The 22,391-nt window shown below is 39.4% G+C and overlaps 1 protein-coding gene across 2 annotated transcripts in view; it reads right to left on the bottom strand.

The window, feature by feature from the left end:
* The window catches only part of B9D1 (B9 domain containing 1), a 540,262-nt gene that overhangs the window by 391,285 nt on the left and 126,586 nt on the right, over positions 1-22,391 (bottom strand). For both annotated transcript variants that reach the window (XM_044089570.1, XM_044089569.1), the window contains exon 2: positions 2,777-2,845. In XM_044089570.1, the coding sequence (XP_043945505.1) occupies positions 2,777-2,845 (69 nt within the window). The remainder of the gene's footprint in view (positions 1-2,776; positions 2,846-22,391) is intronic.

Below are 22,391 nucleotides of genomic sequence, written 5' to 3'. Positions count from 1 at the left end.
CCTGAACATTCCAGGGTAAGCTGGGCTTCTGGCTTTTACTTTTACTTCAGAGACCATCTTGTGGTCTGACCTTACCAGAGAGGATATTACACTAGTGAGTGTGCAGCACTATCCCTGAGAGAGGACAAAGACTTGAGGAACAGGAAAAAAGGCAAAAATGAAGATAAGTCTGCAGTTGCTATGTAGGAAGGCAAGGCTAGCAAATGGTTTAAAAGACACAGCCCTTAATCGTTACCTCTACAATTAGGGACAAGGCAAAAATAATTGGAAAAAAAGACCCACATTAGGGACACATTTTAAAATATTGGAAATATTCAATTAGAATATCTTGAAAATATCCAATTTTAGGAGGGATGGAGTAAAAGTTTGAGTGAAAAGGTAGGCCATCCCTAAAAATATTAACAATTGAGAGGTGTGAATGGAGAGGAGGTTTGGCGAGATGGATACAGGATGCAGAAACTCAAAGGAGGTAAGGATAGCAAAACTACAAGCGCAAAGGAAGCTGACATAAGGATCAAGAATGGAGGGAAGAGATGAAGAGGTGTCAGATGCATGTAGAAAGTTGATAAAGGAAAAAGGACAGCAAAACTGCAAGCTGAAAGGAAACTGGCAGAGTGTGTCATGGGTATAAGGGTAGAGTGTAGCAATGCAGAAAGGCAAGAAAGAAGTTAAGGACAGCAAAAAAGCAAGCTGAAAGGAAGCTGGTAGAAAGGGTCATGTGGAGAATTGTAGGTGTGTAACTACACTGCAGAAACAAAGAACAGAGCTGCTCAGGTGATAAGAGATGCAAAGGAGCTCACCGGTGAAAGATGGGAGGCAGCTCATAAAAGACTGAGCAAAAGCACACATACTGACTGAATACTTTGGTCTTTATAAAAGAAAGCCATGGAGGATACCATGCTGGGATGCAGGAAACACAACGTGACATTGGGACAGACAGGCAAAGGCTTTAACAAGGGAAGATAAAGCACAGGAATGAGATGGCTGGCTCTGAAGGGGTTATCTGAAATCTGGTCAATGTGCTGATAGATCAATTGTCACAGCTGTTCAACACATCACTGGCCATACCAAAGACTGAAAAGATAGTGAGTATGGTATGCCTGTTCAATGGGGATGGGTGCAGGAAAAATCCAGGGAACTAATTTCCTGTTTAGACTAACAAAAGTGACACAGAAAGCCATGGCAAGAATCTTGAGGGAAAGGAGAGTTGCTTTTCTTGAATACAATAATCTCTACAACAAGCAACATGCAGTCATAACCATAGGTTATAAGAGAACTTGACTGGGGGGTACTAGTAGAACTGGTCTATCTCGTCTTCACAAAGGTCTTTGAATTGATCATGTGCAGGTGTCTGCTAGTAAAACTGAATAGGCTGAGAGAAGGAGCAAGACTGGTTGACTGGACAGCTGCATGGTTGAACAGTAGGACACAAAGGGCCGTGGTGAGAAGGAACATTGTCCAGAATAAGGACAGTGAAAAGTGGAATGCTGTGGGAGGTGATCCTTAGTCTAGTACTCTTCAAAATGTTCTTTTCAGTCATATCTGAGGAAAAGACAGTCAGGCTCAGTTTCTTTGACAATGTAAAGTTAGGTGCAGTGGAGAATCATAGGAGGTCATAGAATCTAAGAAAGGATTTGAAAATGCTGACCATTTGAGTAAATGGGAGCAGCTGAAGTTTGGTGCAGTTACATGCAAAACATTTGTCTTATTAGGCATATACTGTCGTCAGAACTGCAAGCAATATTTAAGAAATGGCTTGACAAGTACTTGTGGTGTGCTTTTATCTGCAACCTTCACAGCCTGCTCACTCTGTTTCTGAAAAGTCCAATCAGGGTATGATAAATCTCCAACCCAGATTCTTTTCTTGTGTGGTTGCCATCAATTTCAATTCTACCTCTAGTTGATGCTTCACAAAATGGTCATTGTAACCTAGTGCAATATTTACATCTGTCTGCAAGGAACCTCAACTGCCACTTGCATATGGGCAAACAAGCTCAAATTCCTCCTTCTGCCCAGTGGATCATCTTTTCTAAATCCCTCCTTAGACTATTCTTCTGTCTCTCACTACTGCACTTATCGAAAATTATACTTTAATCTATCTTCACAATTATGTCTGAAATGGACACACTGAAGCATACTGGACCCAGGACTGACCTCTTTGGTACACCACTAGTATTTTCACTTATACTTGACAGAGCTTCTCTTATAATACCCTTCTGAGTTCTACCCTCCAAACACATAGCAATCCATGTTGTCAGTCTCAGTCCTACCAGCAACCCCTGCAGTTTTCCAATTAGCTGTCTGTGCAGCACAGAGTCAAAGGCCTTTGTAAAGTCTACTTTTACTCCCCTGTCAAGACCTCTGCTGACCAGTGATAAAACTCAGATTTGATTGATCTCTTCCTTGATTGATCTCTTCCTCTGGCTATGAAATGAAAGTCATATATTTACCATTGCATTAGATCTGTATGGACAGGTCCACCCTTGTCAAACAACAATACTCAAGTTTTATTCAGCTCAGTATCCAAAAATTCCTGGGCTACAACCTCCTCCTCTTTTATCCATAATGTTCTGACAACACACCTCCTCCCCAGATCTCTGCTATGCTGCACCAAGGCAAAAAATAAATACATACATTATCAATAACAATCTCGCAGCCTGCATCTGTTCTAAGGATGGGGAAAGATGGTGTATATGCTGAGGAAGTTGTATATGAACTGGCTTGAGTTACTATTTTTTAACATTCTCCTACGCAAGTAAAATAGTATTATACTTACAGATACTGGTGCCCAGTCATGACCATAGACAAAGGAGTATTTGCAGTAGAGATCATCAAACTCAGGAAACTGCAAAGCAAAGTTATATTAAGTCAGGGAAGTAGTTATTGTAAAAGAACACTGTCTTATATGCTGTGTTTAAACAACAAAAATGCATACATAATAATATACATAACTCTTACCATTAGTCTATATAAATGGTCTGCCATGGGAAATGTCAGTGAAAGTTACATTTCTTAAGCCAGAGATATAATATACAAAGTATATCTTATACAGATCTTACAGGTACCACTAAACTGCAATCATCAATGGATCGGCAGCTCCAAGCTAGGATCAAGTTTGAATTTGTGCAATATTAAAGGGCAACTGCACTAAGAACCAAAAATAAAAACTTGTTTTTACAAGTGATCTGCTTGTTTTCATAAAATTACATTAGGGAGGTGAGCGTTTTTTGTGGTCTTGTCTCTCAATTCACTTAAAACAAGAGCACTATAACTTTTATTTATCTGCACGTCGGTGCAAGAAACACAATGGCCTGCCCACCAGGTCCCATTTGTGCCAAGACAGCATTCAGAAAAAGAACTGCTCTAAGCCCTTAACTTAAAATCTGTAACTAACAGCCAGAGTATCTTACGGTTCAGATAGAAAAGTTGTGTAAAATCTTACCATAACCATAGATGTCCTTCTCTTCCATGTTGCAGTATTCTGCATATGGTTTACTCCTCTTGTCTCGTGTATGTACAGACAGTATACAAACGTTTTCAGTCCATCTGAAGTTTGTAGGACGTCTAATGTGGCTGAGGGCAACATGGGCCATAAACGTGATGTCTACACGAACCAGCCCTCAGAACTGAAAGCCCCAGTCAGAGCCAGTCCTAAAAAGGGCAATGCCAGTCAATTGCTACCCAGAGAGGGAAATGCAACCTTATAGAAGGGGAAGGAGGGTGGGAAGGAATACTGCAACAAGGAAGAGGACATCTATGGTTATGGTAAGATTTTACACAACTTTTATATGTCCTTCTATTCCAATATTGTAGTATTCTACATATGGGTGAGTACCAAAGCTCACTGTGACTGGGGAGGAGGTCTATTGGCAGAGTCCAGGAATCTGTGAAGGATAGCCCTGGCAAATCCTGCCCTGGATCTAGAAATGCGGTCTAGTTTGCAGTGTTTGGTGAAGGTGTAAACTGAAGACCAAGTAGCTGCCTCTAAAATAGTAGAGGTATCTAGGCCCTTAAAGAAGGCTCCTGAAGAGGCCATAGCTCTGGTGGAGTGTGCTTTAACTGCACCTTGCAGAGATTTACCATGGAGTTGGTAGCAGAAGGTGATGGCATTGGAGATGCAGGCAGATATGGTCTGTTTAGATACTGCCTTCCCCAGGGCTCTAGGGTGGAAGGAGACAAAAAGCTGGTCAGCCTGTCTGATAGACTTGGTTTTATCCAGGTAGAACCTGAGTTGTCTGTGCATATCCAGGGAGTGCAGTACTCTCTCACTGTCCCCCTATGGGTTGGGGAAACACGTAGGTCATTCACCACCTTGGGCATGAAGGATGGATTAGTTTTAAGGGTAACCCTGTCCTTGTGAAAGACTAGAAAAAGGAGGAATAGTCATAAGGGCTTGTAGCTCTGATACTCTTCTGGCTGAGGTCAGGGCCACTAGAAGTACAGTTTTCCATGTGCAATATTTTAGAGAACCTTTGTCTGCTGGCTCAAAGGGAGAGAGCGTAAGCTCTTCCAGAACACAGTTAAGATCCCAAGGAGGAGCAGATTGTTTCCTGGGAGGTCTGAAGTGAAGTACCCCCTTAAGGAAGAGCTTAGAAGGGAGTCTAGATGTAAGTGGGGGATCCAGAGGAAGGCATGCTGAAATTGCAGGTAGATGAGCTTTGATGGAAGAATAAGCCAAATCATTCTGCAGTAGTTCACACAGATAAGACAGGACAAGAGGGGGCTTACTAGAAAGTGGGTCCAGCTGTCTTTGGTGACACCGTAAAGTGAATCTTTTCCACTTAGAAAGGTAGGATTTTCTAATATTTGGTTTCCTGGCCGCCTGCAGGACATTGAACATGTCCTCATTGTAAAGATGTCTGAAGGGGATCAGAATCCTATCAACCACAAGGTGAGGTGCAGATGTTGCCACTGTGGGTGAATCTGGGATCCCTTGTGTTCTATGAGAAGCTCCACTCTGGGGCATAACTTGTGGTGATTGCCCTTGGACAGTTGTAGGAGTAGGGAGAACCAGTGCTGTCTGGGCCAGTAGGGAGTCACCAACAAGATTTTTGGAGTGTCCTGCTGGATTTTCAGCAGGACCTTCTGAATGAGCAGGAAGAGGGGGAACGCATATAGGTATTTCCCCTTCCAGGAGAATGAGAAGGCATCTGTTGCCAGTGCCTGTGGGTCTAGTATCCTGGTGCAAAAGCCAAGAAGCTGCCCAGTGATGCAGGAGCCAAGGTTAGGAAGGGGGGGGGGGGTGATGCAAGGAAGGCAGGTAGTGAGATGCTACCTGCCCTGTCCTGAAAGGGCAGTCTCTGGCTAGAGGACAGAGATGCTCTAGCTGGAGGGGGATGTTTCCTTGTAGGCTTCCTAGGCAGTGAAGAAGCAGCAGGACAAGGGTGTTTTCTTATAAACTGGGTATTAGCTGGATAATTTCTTTGAAACTTTGGTATGGGGGAGACCAGCAAGTGTTTAAGGTCCTGCATTTCTTTACCTTTTTGCTGCGGTGACTTAAAAAGGTCTGCTACTTTAGAACCAAATACTGTATTGTCCAGGGGTGCATCAATAAGGTTTGACATAAAATCATCAGGCAGGGGTTGGAGGCAAAGCCAAGAATATCTTCGTAAGGCAGATACTGATGCTGCTGACCTGGCTGAAGATTCAGCAGCATCATAACTACACTTTATAGAGTGCCTGGTAACCTGGGAAGTGAGGGCCATGAGAGAGGACAGTGAGGCTTTGACTGAGCAGTCAGGGATATCAGCCAGTTCTTTGGTGGCTGATTCCAGGATGGACAGGGCATACTTGGCCATGTGTGTCTGGTAGTTTGCTGCCCTGAAAGACAAGGCAGCAGAGGTATAAATCTTCTTAGACAGATGTTCCATTGTTTTCCTGTCTTTGTCAGCAGGGAGGATGGTGGTAGTGGGTAAAAGCTTAGAGGCCTTGTCCAAAGAGATAGTGGCTGGGTCAGCAGGTGGGCACTTAAGCAAATGCTTAGCAGTGTCAAGCACCTTATAAAGTCTGTCAGTTCTGTGTGGAGCAGGTGGTTGGGAATTTGGATTAAGTGATGCTGAGATGAAGGCATCTAGAAAGGGAGGAAGGATAGGTGGAACAGCAGATGGGCTTGGGGAATCCATCTGAATGAGGTCATAGTATCTCTTTTGGACCTCAGTCATTTCAGAGGATTCCTACTTGAAATGATCTTTCATTTTTGAGATAGCTTTCCCAAAGGTCAATTCCTCAACTGGGGAGTCAGGATTGACTGGGAGCCATACCCCAAGGGGAAATTAATCTGGTAGGTGTAAGATAAAGATTCCTCAGAGGAGGAATCTGAAAGGTCTTCTTCTTCTCTCGTGCTAGGATGTGAGGTCTGAGGCCTAAGGCTCAGGAGTGGTGGGGGTATGTTAGCACTCACAGGAGAGGTAGGCCATAAGGCCATGAAGGCACTAAACAGGCTTTGGCTGAAAGCCTGCCAATCAGGCATGCTTTCGGAAGAAGGAGAGATGTGCTTTCTTTTTTTAGGGGCCTAGCAGGCATCTGGACCTCAGCCGACATGCTCTCACCGTGGGATTCTGCAGCATCCTTGGAAGTATCCACTATATCCATTGCAGTGGAGCCAGATCCAGATCCTTCTACCAGGCCAAGTTCGGCCACAGGCTAAGGATCGGATGGTAAAGGCCCAGCGGAAGAAGTAGGCTTTCTTTTTTGGCAGTTCTGAAGGAATGTCAGAGGAGCCCTCCATCCCTAATGCAATTTGCTTAAGGTGTTGGCTTTCCCAGTAAAGGTCTAAAGCATGCAGGCGGCTATGTAGCGTCTTGGGTATGAATACCTGACAAATGGGGCAGGCCTTGTAATTGTGTGACCGTCCCAAGAAGAAAAGCCACTGACCGTGGGCATCCTTGTGGGAATCTGCCGGCTGCACTTACACTTGCCCTTTCTGGATGACATGAACAGGCAATACAATTAAAAAGAAGGACTGAAAGGTTCCCCAGTGGGGTACTTATCTTAATTCTTTGAATCCAATGTCAGCGATAGCAGGAACATCTGGCATATGACTGGTGGCTGAGATGTTCTGTGGGCTGGTGTGTACAGACATCATTTTATGGCCCACATTTCCCTCAGCCAAGTCAGACGTCCTACGCACTTCAGAGGGACTGAAAACTTTTGTATACTGGCCGTACTTATGCGAGACAAGAGAAGTAGAATACTGCAACATTGTAATAGAAGGACATCTACTGAGTATGTGTCACTGAAACAATGTCAGTGCACTACTTGTCAGAGATGACCTTCGGGATGCTGCAACTACTCAAACCTCTAAAAGATGAGCTATTGTAATGACTGTGGCATATACTAGTCCTACAAAAATTCAGATAATTACACATCAGCCAGAAAGAGTTTTACTGCAGATTCTAATGACCAGTAATTAACTGCAACTTAGTCTTCTTTGTAAAAGTTGCAACATTTTAACACAGGCACCAGAGGTCAGATGAGATATGTTGCAAACTAATAACTACAAGCACCAGGCTATAAAAACACTACACTATGGACAGTTTAACAAAAATATTCCCACTGAAATAGACAGGAAATACCAATGCATTGCCTGGCCAAGTGGAGTTCCTACTCAGACTGTGTTAATGCATTTGGCTCCTCACCATCTTTTAAGGTGAATTAAGGGACTGAACTGTTAGTCATTTAGTATTACCATGGGCTGCATATCCTGAATAAAGACATCTCCATCAACATTCTCACACAGCTGCACTACAGTTCTCTGTGAGAACACCATAAGAAAACTTCCATACTAGGAATACTGAGTACGCCAAACCAATCATATCAATCAGCCCGTGAAAAGTATTGCTAAGCACCACTACTTCCATTTTACTCATCTCATAACTAGATGCTTTTGGCGGTGTATAAGAAAAATGGTCCATGGGAAGCAAGAAATTAGCTATTAATATGGCCAATGATTAAAATGTAAAGCAAAAATTACTGAGCTAATGAAAACACTGGTGAAAAAAGTTGCATCTCAAAGGACAAATCAAATTATTAAGGCTAGTGGTGTTTGTGTTTTGCTTCTTAGGGAAAAATACTCAGTATGAAATCTCATTTGGAAGTTATTTTGAGCATAAACTGTTTGTGGGAAGATGACAAAACATGGTGTTGTATATTTTGCATTAAAGATGGCATTAACTTTTAGAATTAAAGTCTTCATTTATAACCAATACAGCTTTTACAGCTGGTTTTAGCCACATTTGAGGGAGAACAGTAATTCTGCAAATGATTTTAATTCATTATAGTTTATGCAGTCTGGGTCTCATTAATGTTTACCCTTAGAACATTACAAGAACCCAAACAATTTCAAAGTTTTCAATACAAAGTGACTTGAAAATAACTGGAAAGAAAGAATCCTGTTGGGATTCCCAACTCCTTCATCCATTTCAGAACTAGAAGCTATTGCATTTTAATGCAGGCATATATTTTTTAAATGTAGAAAAAGGGTGGCTGACTCAGCAAAGGCACAGCACTTGAAAATACATAAAACTGTAAAAAACAAATTTAGCCTTGAGAGTTCGCCTGGATTCTTTCTTTGCAGGCAGATCAACCTCATGGGTTTAAATGAGGTTGTTTCTTTAAAACCGGCTTTACTAGCCTGACCTCTTTTACACCAAGTCTTATGGAACAGTTTTATGACATGCTTTACTTCATTATTTTTTAGACACACACACACCCACACATATATATACTGAAATATTTATGTAATATCCTTTTAAGTTCTATGAGAGGAAAATATGTCATTAATTGAAATGTGTTTAAGTTGTTTGATTGATATGTGAAATGTCTGATGAATAATAGGCATATCGTGAAAGTGCTTACCGCTGTGTTTTGTATGTTCATTTTGTGTGTATTTTATTAAAGTAATTACATTCTAGCCAGGGTGATTGAGCACTTGTTTTTTACAGTTTTATTTGTTATATATATATATTTTTTTAAATACCTTTATTAAAATTATCACCTAAGACACAGGCACACATGCATTAAAAAAATATGAATATCTTTTCATTTACATATGTTACGCATTACATATGTTTTTGCTCTTTGCAACACCAGTCATTCAATCCAATATTAAATAAACTGTTCAATCACCCCGGCTAGAATGTTACTTATATATTGAATCCTCTCCAAAGGATCCATTAATTCCCTGCCTCTAGTCTACAATCTCTGTGACCCTCTCTGTTCTTACCTTACTAACAGCTACACTAAACAAGTGCTAAATCCTCCATACTTTCCTTACCTCTGATCTCACCTACCTAACCACTGATTGTTCTTCACAGTCTTGCCTTCTTCCTTCTCCTTGGGTCAACCCGCTCCCTACCCCCAATTCCCACCCACCCCAGGGGTCCTACTCTTATACTTTCTAACCACACCTCTTCCTCTTCCCATTAACCTCTACACATTTCTCACTGGCCAACTTCTCTCTCATCTCCCATCTCTTTACCACTCCACTCCATACTCACCACACCCTCCTATCTTTACACACTCTCACCTTAAATACTTCCATCTCTACATATATATTTAACAAAGAGCTAATCCTTCACAATTGCTAATCCTTCACAATTGCTAATCCAACCATCCCTTTTCAAATTCTACTCTGCTTTACTCTTTTACCACTACCACTTCTAACCTTTGCCTATTTACTCTCCTCATATGAGCACCCAATATATCCACACACTGACTACCCCAATCAACAAACCAGCTCTCAACCCTTACCAGACTTGCATAACCATGCAAACATAACATGCTCATCCAGCTACCTACTTGCTATGTACCATAGAATACTACACATTAAATATAATTCACTACATCTCAGGAAAGTGTTATTTCTGTACAGCAATTTCCCTAACCTAAGCTATCTAGGACAACTCTTCACATTAAAGGATGGTGATATTCATCCTAACCCTGGCCCAACAGCAATCCCTATCTCTCTCCATAACCATAATCAATCAACCAATTATCCCCTTGCTAAACCATCTAACTCCCGCCTACTAGCTCATCTTAATATACATAGTATTAACAACAAAGTAACAACTCCAAGCTCTCATAGAAGTGTACTCCTTTGACATTATCTGCCTAACAGAAACATGGCTAAAACCTACCATTAAAGATAATGAAATTATCCCACCTGGATATAATATCCTAAGAATTGACAGAGTAGCTAAGAAAGGTGCTGGGTTTGCTATTCTATTTAAATCTGGCTTACAATTAACCACATACGACTGTAATCTACCTCTAGATTCCCATGCTGAGATTCTCATCTCTAAACGTGAACTTAACAATGCTAAATCAATCTATATTATCTATATGTACCCCCTGGAAATAACATAGCCACCATGGAAATTATCCTTTGCTGGCTATCCCAACACCTGCCTCAAGAAACCATAATCCTAGGCGATATAAATTTGGATTGGAATTCCTATTGTACCAGCCTTCCTACCACCCACATTAACCTATATGGTTTTTCTCAAACCATTACCTCACCGACCAGAATAAATAAAGCTAACAAGAAAGCAAGCATATTAGACTGGATTCTTACAAACAATCATACTCACTACTATAATTCTGGAACCCTCCTTGATGATATAAGTGACCACTCACTTACCTACTTCATCAGGCATAAAGCCAACACTCCCATTCCAACCTCTATCAGAAGTATTAGATCCAAAAAGAAATTTAACCCTGATCTATTCCAAATGGAAATAAGAACATGCAATTGGGTTCCCTTAAAACATCTCCCTGTAGATGAAGCCGTTCATTTCTTTAATTCTACCTTCCTTGCCATTCTCAATCACCACGCTCCAACCAGATCTATTAGAATTAAGGCCAATTCTGCCCCATATCTTTCCAACGAAACCAAACACAAAATTCATCTCAGAAATAAATATTGGGCCAAATGGAGAATGACAAAGTCCTGTAGACCAACAAACCTTTAGACAGCTAAGAAATGACACTAAGAAGGCCATACTTTCTGATAAACAAAACTACTACTTACAATTTCAACCTAATCACAACAACCCACAGAAAGTCTGGGCTAGCATTAAGAAGTTACTCCACCCAGGTCAATCCACTACACCAAACCCTCAAAATATAGACCAGAAAAACCCCATCCATACAGCTAATACTTCAATACCATCTTTACAGATGCTATCCAAACACTAGCTACTCAACTATCACCAATACCTTCACACTACCTTCATACACCTCAACCCCACCCCCTCCTTTTCAGTTCAAACCTGTCCCAATCACACTTATTCAAAACCTTTTGAATAAACTGAAAACATGCTCTCCTTCTGCAGACCTACTGCCTTCTGAATTTCTACAGTTATCATCCAAGGCTATTGCCTACCCTATTTCCATACTGATCAATAGAACTATTAGTGAAGGTCACATCCCTACCTTATGGAAAGTCTCCCATATTATCCCCCTGCATAAAGTTGGACACTCCACTGAGCTATCAAACTATAACCCCATTGCCCTACTCTCTCCTTTAGCTAAGATTATGGAGAAATGTATCCATAGGCAATTACTCCACCACTTAATTGAAAACAATTTACTTTCCAACCGTCAACATGGTTTCAGACCCTCACACAGCACTACCACTGCCCTCCTTTCCTTTACTGATTACATTAATAAGCAACGAAACCTGAATAATCTTTCTTCTGCTCTATTTATCAACCTGTTTAAAGCATTTGACATGGTAAGCCACCAAATTCTCATAAACGTACTAAAATCTCTGTCATTAGACCCACTTTACATAAAATGGTTCCAATCCTACCTTGATAAATGACAGCAGGCAGTACTATAGCAAAACACTCTATTCACCCATCTACCCATTACCTTAGGTGCCCCTCAGGGGTCCATACTAGGATCTCTCCTTTTCTCCATATTTATTAAAGACCTTCATCTAGCTATCCCCCAAGCCACTTGCACATGATATGCTGATGATTCCACACTATTATGCTCAGCTACATCCTCCCATGACCTTCACTCTCTCACCCAGAAGGTATTCAACATAGTTGAACAATGGCTCACTCAGCGTTGCCTTCTTTTGAACCCAAAGAAAACCAAACTCCTCTTCTTCACTCCTACTCAAAAGTCCTCTCCTCTTCATTTCTCTGTGACATCCACCAATGGTACTATAATATCTCCAGACTCTACCACCAAACTACTAGGTGTCACCATCGACAATAATCTGAACTTTGACATCCATATCAACAATGCTATAAAGACTGTCAACAAAAAACTGGCACTCTCTATAGGATTAAACCCTTCCTTTCTCCTACTGTCAAAACTACTATAGCTCACACTCATTTGATCTCTACACTCCTTTATGCCTCACCAATTTGTACTAATCTATCCAAGACTAACTTCAGCAAATTGGAATTCTCCTATAATAACATTGCAAGATTTGCAACAGGCAACCCATTTAGAACCCACCATTGTATACATTTAAATCAGCTAGGATGGTTAGAATTATAACACCTGATTAAATTTCACCAACTAACCATTGCCCACAACATTCTTTACAAACCTTCTAATACTCCTATTTTATCTAGCCTGATCACCCCCTATAAAAATCTGAAGTCCTTACGCTCATTACACAAACTTCTTGTACACACCTCTAAATCTAATAACAGGGCTGGGGATTCTCTCTTCTCTAATACTATACGTAAATCCTGGAATCTTCTCCCTAATGACCTATCCTCACTCACCTCCTTATCACTCTTCAAAAACAGACTTAAACTTTACCTCTAATCATACTGGCTATGCCCCTGTACCAAACCAGACTAGTCATCTATCTCTTCAAACTTGACTTTGCCTATCCAGTGCTTACTATCGACTGTTACATTTTCCTTCTTATTATATTTTTCTCACCTCTCCCTTTTTTACACTATTTCTATCCTCTGTACATACCTATTTTTAAGTAAATCCTTAGTAACATCACTACACAACTATCTTCCTTTCTCTACTATTGACTTTACCTGTATGATGTTTCTGTACCCTCAATTTGCACGGTTTATGACTCTTTGCACTCTTTGTACACCCTGTACTAACCTCTATGCTGTACTGCACATGCTACCGTTGTTGATTATTTTTATTATATTTGCTATTTTTATCACAATATTTGCTTTTTGTTGTTTGTACTTGAATTTGTATTTTATTGTGTCTTGGAGCTTATCTCCCTGGGCCTCTACTGAAAATGGACGTATATCCAGTTAGACTAGCCTGGTCAACAAATGTAAAATAAAAAAAATAAAATAAAATAAATAATAAACGAATGTCTTCCCTTAAACCTCAGTGTTCTTGAACATTATTCTGCATGAATTGTTCCCACATATTCCATTTATTTCTATGCAATTTGCTCATTACCTTTTTTAACGATCCATCTTCCAGTTCTTTTTTCTCTTTTACAATATTCAATACTTCAAATACAGTTGGTTAAGATTTATATTTAAAATTTTCTAGTAATTGCTTTTTTGGCAGCTGTGACATCCCCTCTCTGGGTCAGTAATCAAGGAGCCTGAATCCTCACCACTGACACTGGAGAAGGACATTCACTTGGAGCAAAAATGGATACACCCAGTATTTCCAGATGCAGCTCTCTGCATCAAGCACAATTTCCCTTAAGAACACACTCAGCCCGGTGTCTGGGTTTCTCTCTCTTGTCTCTCTCCAGGTCCCCAGTAAGGCTCCCCACTGGCACAGCTGCAGAGTTAAGTCCTCAGCTGAGTGTTAAAGCCACTCTCTCTGTGAAACCAGTGCTTTGTGTCCCTGCTCCAAGTAGCTGACACACACAACACACACACACAGATATATTATATATATATATATATATATATATATATATATATATATATATATGCATACAATGAAATTTGATTTTCTCACACATAAACACACACACAAAAGGCTGGCACAAATTTACCCGCTGTGCTCCTTCTGCCCAGACTATAAGGTAGTCATCATTGCCACCAGACACTACAAAGCCAGCTGCCTAAGGCTGTTGCAAGGGTACCCAATTACGGAGTGAAATTAATATTAATACAAATGGTAATGTTGACCAAACAGCCAGGCTTTAGGAGTGGGCACAGTGTCACCAATAGATATATGTACTCTTAAAGGTTAAAATTATTCTCTAAAGGATCAGCCATAATGAAAAGTTTAAATACAGGTTTATAGGTTCATAGGTGTTTACTAGGCTAACAACCACAAGGGCTTAGTAAGCCCTGTTCATAAATTCTCTTGATCAGTTGTCTCTCAGTTTTTCCAGCATAAAACAAACCACATTTGTTGCACACTGCAATATAAACTATACCTTTGATATTACATTTCCCCTTTTTTAATTTAATAACAAAAGGTAAACCTTGTAGGGATATAGACTGTTCTTGCAAAATATAAGAGCACTGCTTGCATGCACCACATCGGGTGGTACCCCTGCAGGGAAGAGATGGATTCACCCTAACATGTTCAAACATTTGTACGGCATCTCCAAGGCAAATCTTAATTCTCTTTATAAACATAGCCTGGAATGCCAGTGTTTCACAAAGTTCAGCTTTGGTATTTTGGATGTGGTTCCACACAACCCTAGGGGTGGTTGGTGGGAACTGGATTCAGAAATCAGAGTTACAGTGGTGAATCAAGTTAAATGCTACCTCTTCCCCAGGGATTAATGAGAACCTTTTCATACTTCCTATTTTAAGAAAGAAATCCCCAGATTTATGAAAGGATGTTTTATAGGGTGTCATTTTAATATGGATATTTTATATTATTTTATAACGGACTTGCATTTTTATAAATGTTAGTAAGGTGCAAGGAGTTAGTATGAGTGATTTTAACAAAAAGTGCTAAACTTTGTTTTAAAAGAATTTATAGGTTATTTATGACTGTTTAGTTCAACATACAGGGTAGGCATTAGGCATTATTTTCTACAGGACAAGTAACATTTACTGGGTTTAAATGTATAAACAAATAATTTATTTTTTATGTATATGTTCTTTACTTCATGAAGTGCCTCTAAGATGATGGGTTTTAAATTAGATAATTGGTATCAACATCTAAAAGGTTTCCATTTAAAATGGCTTTAACTTTTTGAAGTAGTCCCAGTTATTATTTAGGAATGAAATCACTTGACGTTTAATAACATTCTTTTAATTTTTTAAGAGATTTCTCATCTGTGATTTGTACATTTTTTTAGTTCTTTTAATTGTCTTGCAGTTCAGTCCACTGTGACTTTTTCCTTATTTACTCATATTTAACTTGACAAAAATGTAACCGGTCTTAAAATCCATACCTAATTTATTGCACCCAAAATCACTTGTATGTTCTCTTACTACAAAAATGTAGAAAATGTGTGGTGATAGTTGCCAGATCCTATTGAATATGTATACAATTATAAATTGATATACAGAATCAGCTGGTATGATCTTCGTAAGAACAGTGGTATCAAGGCATGGATGTCTTGTGAATCAGTTTGAGTTCTTGAACAATTTAACTTGACAAGAGGAGTCCTCACTGGGTTTAAACTTGATGATTTACAGTTGAAATCTAACACTGCTCACATAGATATTCTAGGAAGCCCGAGACTCAGAGCAACTAAATGAAAAAATAACTTATTTACTATATCTAGGCTGTGTCTATACTGTGAGGACCAAACAAACCAGGAAGCAAAATAATGTTAGTATGGGGCATTATCAATGATGGTAATTTTTTGAGTAAAATAAGAAATCTTTAGAGCAAATCTGATATAACTGTACAAGACTAAATACAACAATATGCTGAAGAAATAGATTTTTAGCTTTAGGGTACATTTTTTTCTTCAATTATTTTAGTTATGCAAAGTTCACCAGCAAGTAATCAACAGACTGAATGTAAACATTTAGTGCAGAGAAATATTCTGCAGTTGCTGGAGAAACATGCTCACTGCCATAGTGATTACATAAGTGTATATAGTCAGCTGCAGTGGAAAAACAATACACATTTGATATGATTTTTTGTACTTAATTTAAGAAATGACATGCATTTGACACCTCAAGAAATAACAAAAAAACAGACATATTCATATTGTTGGATGATGCAAGTTTCTGCTCTGTCATCAACCAATGAAATGAACATCTTTAATTAAAAAGGATTATCATACCAAATAGGTAAGTTGCTGTTTATCCAGTGTTTCAGCTTAAATGTTAATGTTATACATGGTGTAGCTGTGTTAACAAAAATAAATATTTCTAGAAAAGGCTTCAACAAAACTAGTGTGTGTGTGTCTTTCAGCTTTTCCCGGTTAGGGGTCGCCACAGCGGAACTCCGGTCCGCTAATGATTGGCAGTAGAGTTTTACATGCTGGCTTGCTTGGCCTAACGCACAACCTTCAACGAAGGAATGCCCATTCACGCATGTCGTCACACAGTAGTCGCTCTGAGAATCGAACGGGCAACGTCTAACTGTGAGGCGACAACGCTACCGCAGCACCACCACCGCAGCTTCAACAAAACTAGTCTTGTTTTAAAAGGCAGCACCTGCATAAACATGAGTCCATTACACTGATAGGTGTAGGCAATATTTTTATACCAAACTATTGCAATAAAAAATACAGATTTTGATAGAAAAGTCATAAACTATGTTTAAAACGATATGAAATTTCAACAAGACCATGTGGTAGATGGCCAATAATAGAAGCTTTCAGGAACCCTTCTAACAGGTTTGTATGCAATATGTGTACCTATGTTAACAGAGATTTTCCAGTGCAAATACTGTTCTTATTAAGCTGCATTTACATGAAATAATGGGGGAACAGCAGTAACTTACATTTCTAAATGAGTGGTAGCAAGGGGCAAGTTAAACAGAAAAAAATAATCTATGTAGAGAGTTTTGCAACTTGACAAAAAATGCATCTTCCAAATTATGCCCATGGAAAAACATGAAGAATGTACATAACATTTTTAATAACTGCCTCTTCCCAACAACTCCGCTAGAAATAACAAAGTAAAACGATCAGCAACTTACAGAAGAGAGTGTATGTGACCACAAATGGTAAGAACTGCACCAAGTACAGTATGAGCTGTACAACTCAAATTACACTAAGTCATCAAACCGGACAAATATTAACTTGCAGTTATATAATGTGCACTTTATATTCTATAATTATAGTAGTGTATCAATGGATTCCAAAAAGTCTTTCTGTGGCAAAGCAGACACAAGCTGGTCTGAAATTTTGTCATCACTGAAACTAGAAAAGTTTCTTTATATTAAAGCAACAGCTTATGGCCCTGAGTTGGATTAATAGTGGCAATCATGGGTAATGATGAGGTGATCCAACAGACTGCTAAGAGAGACAGAGACAGAGCAGTTGCTCTCAATCTGATGTATGGCACCAAACGATTTCAGTTCTCACAGGACATCTGGAGAAACTCTTTTGTCTAATGGCTAAGGAAACATTTGGTAAATGAAGGGCTTGGCAACAATGGCACCCGAGGGTGCAATTGCTAGTTATGCCAGTTGCTTAGCCATGGGACAAGAGCAGTCCCAATACACTGTTTGAAAGTGAGGCAAGACAGCTGAATGGTAGCCTGAAAAATAATTGGCAGCAATCAGGCTTTCTTTAAGAGCAAGCAGTGGTTATAATCCATGGAAAGCACTCCTTCTGCTCCAGGTTACACCACCTATCGCTTGTTCAGGACCACCAGTAATGGTGGGGGCAGATCCATATTTATTACAGAGTTTACAGCCATGTGTCTTATACCAAATGACCTCAGCTCTGATTGAGTACAGATCCAAACCACACTCAAAAAAAAAAAAAAAAAAAACTTTTACTTTATCAGTAATTACAAGTCTCCTTGCATGTCCCCACAGATGCATTATCAAATACCTAAATGTGTTCCTCCACTTGGAAGACAAATTAAACAACTTTTTGTTAGGGGAGACTATATCCAAATATCAGCTGGTCCACCTACACAACCAACTACTGTTCTATCCAGGCGTTTCTCAAAATCATTAACTCCATACCTCTGAGCCAAATACTTACTCACCTTAGTAGAGGTCCAGTCCTAGTAGATCTCGTCTTAACTAAATCTCCTGTTCTTTGCCCAGCCCCACATATACTCCATTCCTTAGTTATATCAGACCCATTTAGCCTCAAGATCAACCTTCCTTGTCCCAATAATCCATCTGCATTCAGGGACTATAGGAAAACTAACCAGTTTGATTTTTGTCTACCTTTTAGAAAACACGGTCCAATCACCCCAAAGTCCCTGGAACACTAACATTCTAGCCCTAACCATGTAGTTGTATAAGGCATTAAATCACTGTACAGAGAAAAATGCTCACTTTTGTCATAAGCACAATAAAAACATCAAACTTTCATTCTATTGAGGTAACAGAAACAACAAACTAAAAATATAAACTCCTAGATTTATACAACATTTTCCCCTTCTCGGTTCATAAAATAAAGCTTAACCAAATCAGTAAGGGCCTTAAGTATAGTATGAGAGGTGCCATGGCTACCTGTGAGCACAAGATAGCCACCAATAATAAAGACAGCCACAATGACTTTTTTTTATCTCTGTATGTAATGCATAGTAATACCATGTAGTGCTCTGGACCCATTACAAATGGCAATACCCACACAAACTCAGAGTCCATAGCTAGCATCTTGGGTAATGAATTCAGCTTTAAAGTCACTCCACCTACTACACCTACAGTCTCTGCATGCTATCGCTGGCCAACTCACATCACATCACCAATACTAACCAAGTTTTGACCAGCCTCTCCAAAACAAAGAACAACACCTTCATGGTGCCAGACAACATACCTGGCTGCGTACTGATAATGTTAAAACATTGTATAGCTTCTCCTAAGCACCTTTACTGAAAGTCTCTTCAGAGGACATGTACCTGAATCAGAATTGGAATCACATTTACTGCCAAAGTATGCATGCATACAAGGAATTTGATTCCGGTTTCCGTAACTCTCCAAGTATGAATTACATAAATGACATGCATACAACTATAAAGATCAAGACAAGCAACATACATGCAACTATTACGAACAAGACAGAAAAGTACGCATACACATATAAGGTGTAAAGTGCAACTCAGTAAAAAAGTGAAGAATGGAAAAATGTCAGTTAAAGCACTCCATGAGTGCAGCTCCTCCCTTACCCAAGTAACTATAGGCCTATCAGTCTCACAGCCTTACCTATAAAAAGTCATGAAAAGTGTTAACATGGAACTACTCAACAAGGATATACAAGATATACAGACTCTGGACCCTTTACAGTCCAGCTTTGTCAAGGTAGATTGTGACTTCTTAATCTTGTCTGCATCTTCAAAAAAAGTCACCAAAGCCCAAGGTGAAGGACTTCCCATCCATACTGTTTGTCTAAACAAAGCATCCCATCCATACTGTTTGTCTAAACAAAGCATCCCCTACTCTCGAATTATAAAGAAGCTAATTCAACTAAACAGCAACCCTTTTGCAGTTCACAGGACAACTATCAAACGGAACACATTCAATCAAAAGAAATGGTGCAGTCTCCAAACAGCAAAATGTAACTATTGGCTTCCTCAAGGTCCTTTCCTATACCTTCTCCTCTTTGGAATCATTTATTTATTTTACATTTGTTGACCGGGCTAGTCTAACTGGATATATGTCCATTTTCAGTAGAGGCCTGGGGAGAAAAGCTCCACATAAAAACAAGAACAAAATATTACAACTTCAGTTACAGTTCACTTGTCAGACACAACAGGATGGTAACTTAGCATTCATAATAGAAAAACAGCAAAAAAAAAAAAAAAAAAAAAAAAGAAAATCCTCCCCTTTTTGTGTGTGTGTGTATAGTTGACCAACAAATAGTAGAAGAAAGAGTATTCAGAAGGATGTAGGAGATTCACAAGAGAAAGTTATAAATAAGGCACAGGAAATAGAATAGATATATACAACACTGGAGAATTAGTTAAGGGCAGTGACTTGGCTATAAGGCAGTAAAATAACAATACAGTCTTTCAAGGGTATAAAAAGTCTAACTAAGAAGGTAGTGGTCTTAAAATGGCTATACAGTGAGTATTAAATTGGTGCTATAATCTAGGATGACAGAAGAGAGATCTTAGTCAGGGTTAGTACAAGGACATAGCCAGTGGGTTGTAAGGTATAATGTTTCTTTTTGAATAGTGCAGTTGAAGAAAGAAATGCGAGTTCAACAGGTAGAAGGTTCCATCTTTTTCACACAGTGTTAGAGAAAAGGGAATCTCTTGCTTTATTGTTGGGTTTTTGTCTAGATACCAGTAGTTTATTTGCTGAACGTAGGTTTGTGAGATTTTTATATGGGCTGATTAGACTCGTGAGAATTGGTGTATTAAATGGATGATGAAGGGTTTTATGGGCAATAATCAGTTGGTGGAATATAATTTGATTAGGCAGTTCCAGCCAACCCAGTTGCTTCAGATTTTGGCAGTGGTGGGTTCTGAAAGGAGAGCTGGTAGCAAATCTGGCAATGTTATTGTAGGAGATTGCCAGTTTGTTGAGGTTGCTTTTATATAGATTAGTGTATATAGGAGAGGCATAGAAGAGGGTGGAGATAAGGTGGGTATGGGCAATAGTATTTCCAGCTATGGTAGTAAGGAAGGATTTAATTCTATAGAGGGAGCCTAGTTTTCGGTTAACTGATTTTATTGTAGTATTGATATGAGTATCATCGTTCAGGTTGTGGTCAATAGTTACTCCTAAGAGTTTAGTGGTAGTGTCTTGAGATATGATTGTGCCCTTATTAGATTTAATAACGAGGTCGATCGGGGTGAACTTGTGTAGGAGTAACGATCAATAGTTTAGTCTTTTTGGGGTTAAGGAGAAGACAACGCTGTGAAAAACATTTTTCTACTAGTTCAAAGACATTTTGGGTGAGGGACTGCAGTTCAGATGGATCTGTAGCTGAGCATATTAATGTGGAGTCATCTGTGTATTGTATGCATGTAGCTTGGGGGATACTTACAGTTAGATCATTTATAAAGATGGAGAATAGAAGAGGAACTAGAATAGAACCTGGGGGTACACCAAGGGTGACAGGAAGATGGGTGGATAGACTGTTGTCCCAAAGCACTGCTTGTTGCCTGTTATCTAAGTAGGACTTGAACCATTGAAGTGCTTGAGTATCAAGTGAGAGGGACTTAAGAATATTCAAGAATAGGTCATGGTTAACCATGTCGAATGCTTTTGAGAGATCAATAAAGGTTGCAGAGGAGAGAGTGTTATTGTTACAGTTTTTGTTAATGTGGTCAGCAAATGACAGGAGGGCAGTAGTGGTGCTATGGAAGGGTCTAAAGCCATGCTGAGAGCTAGCTAATAGTCTATTTTGTAGAAGGTGGTCTAACAGTTGATGGTGAATGCATTTTTCCATGATTTTAGCTAAGGGAGAGAATAGGGCAATTGGACGAAAGTTAGAAAGTTCTGTTGAGTTGCCACCTTTGTGTAGGGGGATTATATGGGAGACTTTCCATATAGATGGAATGGTACCTTCTGTTATGGTTCTATGTATTAGGATAGAAATAGGATAAACTACAACTTTAGCTGCTATTTGCAGATATTTCCCAGGTAAGAGGTGAGCAGAGGGGGTAGAAGGTTTGAGTTTTTGAAGGAGGTTGCAGATGAGGGATGTAGGGACAGGTTGTAGTTGGAAAGTAGGTGGACAGTTAGTTAAGGAGGTGGGTAGATTAAAGGATACAGGAGGTAGAGAGTTAGCAAGTGACTGGATGGCTTCAGTAAAGAAAATATTAAATGTATCAGCAATTTGTTTGGGAGTCTTTTGGGAAATACCTGATGGGGTTGGTGTCTTAGAGTTGCCTGGATGTAGGAGTCTATTGATACCTGACCAGAATTTTTGTGGACTGTTGATTGGTCTGCTGAAGTTGAAAGTAGAAGTTTATTTTATCTAATAATATTGATGCTTTAGTAGAATTTCGAAGTTGTTTAAATTTTAAATGATCAGATGGGTCTTTAGAAGTTCGCCATTTGGTCCAAATTTTGTTTCTCAATAGAATTCTTTGCTTAATTTCCTTAGTGAGCCATGGAGCTGTTTTTGTTCTGTTTCTAAGAATGCAAGAAGGGGCAAGGTAGTTCAAGATTTCTAGGAACTTAGAATTGAAGTATGCCACTGCTTCCTCTAGCTGGAAGTGTTTTAGGGGTGACCAGATGCATACACTAAATTAATTTCGGAAGTGTTCATGGTTGAAATGTTTATTGGAGCGAGTTGTTCTGAAAGTTGAGGGGTAAGGAATATTACTCTTTAGTCTAATTATATAAGTTAGTGAGTAATCACTAATGTCTTCTGGGAGAATGCCTGACAAATAAGTTGGGGAGTATGTATTTAT

The sequence above is a fragment of the Protopterus annectens genome, chromosome 12.part0 (assembly GCF_019279795.1).
Source record: "Protopterus annectens isolate FY-2018-M chromosome 12.part0, PAN1.0, whole genome shotgun sequence".
NCBI lineage: Eukaryota > Metazoa > Chordata > Ceratodontiformes > Protopteridae > Protopterus > Protopterus annectens.
Note: the sequence above shows the minus strand (reverse complement) of the source record. Positions and strands in the feature narration are given on the sequence as shown.